The sequence below is a fragment of the Metarhizium robertsii genome (assembly GCF_000187425.2).
Source record: "Metarhizium robertsii ARSEF 23 chromosome Unknown MAA_Scf_3, whole genome shotgun sequence".
In the NCBI taxonomy this organism is placed as follows: domain Eukaryota; kingdom Fungi; phylum Ascomycota; class Sordariomycetes; order Hypocreales; family Clavicipitaceae; genus Metarhizium; species Metarhizium robertsii.
In genome coordinates this window covers 445,017-448,004 of record NW_011942171.1, presented here as the reverse complement: position 1 = coordinate 448,004, position 2,988 = coordinate 445,017, and the positions used below count along the sequence as shown (strand labels likewise).

At 50.1% G+C, this 2,988-nt stretch overlaps 2 protein-coding genes across 2 annotated transcripts in view; both read right to left on the bottom strand.

Moving 5' to 3' along the window:
• Positions 1 to 384: 384 nt before the first annotated feature.
• Positions 385 to 1,173, bottom strand: MAA_00367 (NAD(P)-binding domain protein; the record flags this gene model as incomplete). The annotated part of the gene is made up of 2 exons (XM_007818365.1): positions 385 to 565; positions 632 to 1,173. The coding sequence occupies 2 exons, from the start codon at positions 1,171 to 1,173 to the stop codon at positions 385 to 387; spliced, it is 723 nt and encodes a 240-aa protein (XP_007816556.1).
• Positions 1,174 to 2,228: 1,055 nt separating this feature from the next.
• The window catches only part of MAA_00366 (DNA helicase PIF1, ATP-dependent), a gene marked incomplete at both ends in the record, with an annotated part of 1,812 nt that continues 1,052 nt past the window's right edge, over positions 2,229 to 2,988 (bottom strand). Inside the window, one exon of the mRNA XM_007818364.1 lies at positions 2,229 to 2,721. Within this exon, the coding sequence (XP_007816555.1) occupies positions 2,229 to 2,721 (493 nt within the window). The remainder of the gene's footprint in view (positions 2,722 to 2,988) is intronic.

The following is a 2,988-nucleotide window of genomic DNA, read 5'->3' as shown; positions in this document are numbered from 1 at the left end:
GATGTAGTGGTTCCGAGCCTTGTTTATTGGCTTGTTCGAATTCGCTCACTCTCAGTTGTCAGTCGACGACAAGGCTATTTTCCATACTTACTTATGGCCCTACTTCAACCAATGGCATGGAAAGAGTAGTTGCGAGCACAACAGAATACACCACCCACCGACATTCTCTCAGAATCAGAAGCGCCAAAGTATAATATATAAGTCGATTGACAACTAAAGTTTCTCTACGCCTATTACAAAGAAAGATATCAGACAAAGTGAAAAACTATATCACAGTGGGGACTGAAGCCAAGCAGAACACTGCTATGCTGAGGGACAGATGCGGTAGTTCCAATAACAACATAAGTCGCTTTTACGGGTAGCTGTGAGCCTAACGGCTCTCAGCTAAATGCGACTGGACTCGGGGAAGTAAACGTATCCCTTTCCGCGAACAAATGTTGCATACCATGGCGGATTCTGCTTGCCCTCGGCCAAATCGAGATAGAATTTAGCTGCTTCTTCACCAGAGAGCGCCTCTAGGCTGACACCGTGACCGTCGCTAGTACGCTCATCCGCGTAGTAAAATCTGCTCCACGAAACGAAATTAGCCTTCATATCGCCATACAGGGACGGGACTTGCTTGTTCACTCACTTATACTCCTTTTTATTGAAGAATTCCGACGCTGAGCCTATCCAATAGCTAGCTGCGCTTTTGCCCGTGCCGAGGGTGGCAAAAAGGGGCCAAGGCGAGGTGACTGCCGCGAGACGAGTGCCAGTGTAAATGAATGACTTGCGCGTGTCTGATCCAAGTGTTTCAAAGCCAGCTATAGCTTCGCGGGCCGCGACGAATGCGCTCGTATTCATTACCGTGAGATCGGACTCGAAGGACCTGGTGGGAATAGAGAAAAAGTTGGAAGGGTCGTCAGGCGGGGTTAAGGCTGCGGCGTTGTAAACGACGACGTTGGGCGAGCCGCCGAATGCGGCTTTGATATCCTCAAATATCCCAGGGATGGAAGCAGAATTGGCGAGGTCGCCACGCAATTCCAAATAACCCGTCTCGGGTGCGTACTTATCATGCGCTGAGCGAGATACCAGGGCTACTTTGTAACCTGCATCCTTGAACTTTTTCGCCACACTTTGGCCAATATTTTTCCCGGCCCCGAGGACGAGCAGAATTTTCTGTGATGAAGACATCGTTGCGACAGATGAAGCACACTATAGGCTATGAGATTGGATATTCTCGTAGAAGTAAAAGTACTGAGCTATCCGGATCAAAGCCTCGTAGAATATGAAATCTACGTGTTGTGTTGAGGCCATGGGGGAATTATATTTTATTTGAGACCGTTCGTCAGTTGCAATACTTGAGAATCTATCCGGCTGTCCCGTAGCTATGCTGACAAATGGGAAAAGCGTGAAGTGGAGACCAGGATGAGCTGGGGCCCCGGTACTCGAGAAAACGCCGCCGCCACCGAGTGACGATCTGGGAGTGGGAGACCGAATGTTCGGGAACCTCAACCTCGCCGTTCGCAGATTCGTCCGATTCTTCCGCTCCGAATGAAATGCTTACCAAGCCGAGCACCCGCCTGCTGAAGTGCATGTTGGAATTGTCAATCCTCAAGTCATTTCATTTGCCATTTTGCCATTCCCAAATCGACGCATAACGCCGCTACACGACGTACGTATGTAGGTACATCAGGCGGCAACAGCATGGTATTAGTAAAATACTACGTCACCCCTTGCATTTTAGCGCGGTGATGCAAGGGGTAGAATCACCCGAAGGCTGAGAGTCCGCGGGCCAAGCAACTTCCCGTAGCCATTATATTAAATGCATGACTACTGGGGCTCTTTTTTGAGGAGACAATTCTTATACTTGTCACGAGCAGAATCACACAGAATTATGCAGACCCGTGGTCTATCTTATAGGAGTTCCGCTTAAGAACCTGTCGTTTCCTTAGCTCTTGGTCCCTCATCTTCATCTTCATACTATCTGGAGGAGACTCATATAATAGGTGACTACGATCGAATGGCGCATCAAGCATCAGGCCCTCGAGCGTCTTCACACGAGAGGCAGCTACGTAGCTGAGGCCAGTCTGAAAGTCCCGACAGGAGAGATCCGTAACGATTACATCTTCAGTGATGCTTTGTGACTTATGAACCGTAATGCGGCCCCATGACCGACATTCTTAGCCTTGACCTGGATGACTGGCCTGCTGCGGCGATCGAGGTGATAGTGGTTATATTAGTCCACTCTACCTTAGTGGCGTATACTCGCAAGGCGTTGGCGAACCCGGCGACCTCTTGACATCTAGCTTTGCCTGTACCCGACCGGAAAGGAGCTTCCAGGACTCGACCAATAGTTGGAGCAACCGTAATTCCCCGAGGGCTGTGCGAAACGCCTTCTGTTCGTCGCCCCGTTGCCGCTGCACAACCTTCAAGAAGACCGATTTATCGAAGTGTCTATACGCGTTCCTGCCTTTGATCTCCACTCCTTGTACCTCCTTGTCGTAGTAAAGCGGCTTCTGCAACACGGGGAAAAGTTGCAAGAAGTCGCCAACAAAAAGGATGTTGAGACCACCAAAGAACTCCTCGTTTCTATGCGGGAACGCCTCGCGCAGACGATCATCGATCCAAGAGAGCTGTCGCAGTCCCAGCATGCTCTTCGCATCGATGATCAGATACTTGATGTCCCTCAGCTTCTTCTGAAACTGAGCCTTATTAACGGCTGAGAGGGGTTTGAAGTTCCTTATTGATTGGGAGGTGTAACAGGGAATACAATGTAGTGCCCGATATCTGGTTTCCTGCGACGCCCGTGGGCGCGGCACGCCAAACCGATGTCCCCCTCCTGACTGCAGCGGCTTGGAGGTGCGCAGAGAACAGGTTAATGAGGTATGACTTGCCAGTACCACCTCCACCATCTACATGAAGCAGCAAATGAGAAGGTTCCTGATTCAGAAAGTGGTCCATCACCTCATCGTACACTAGGCGTTGGTCTCGATTTAGGGAATCGCG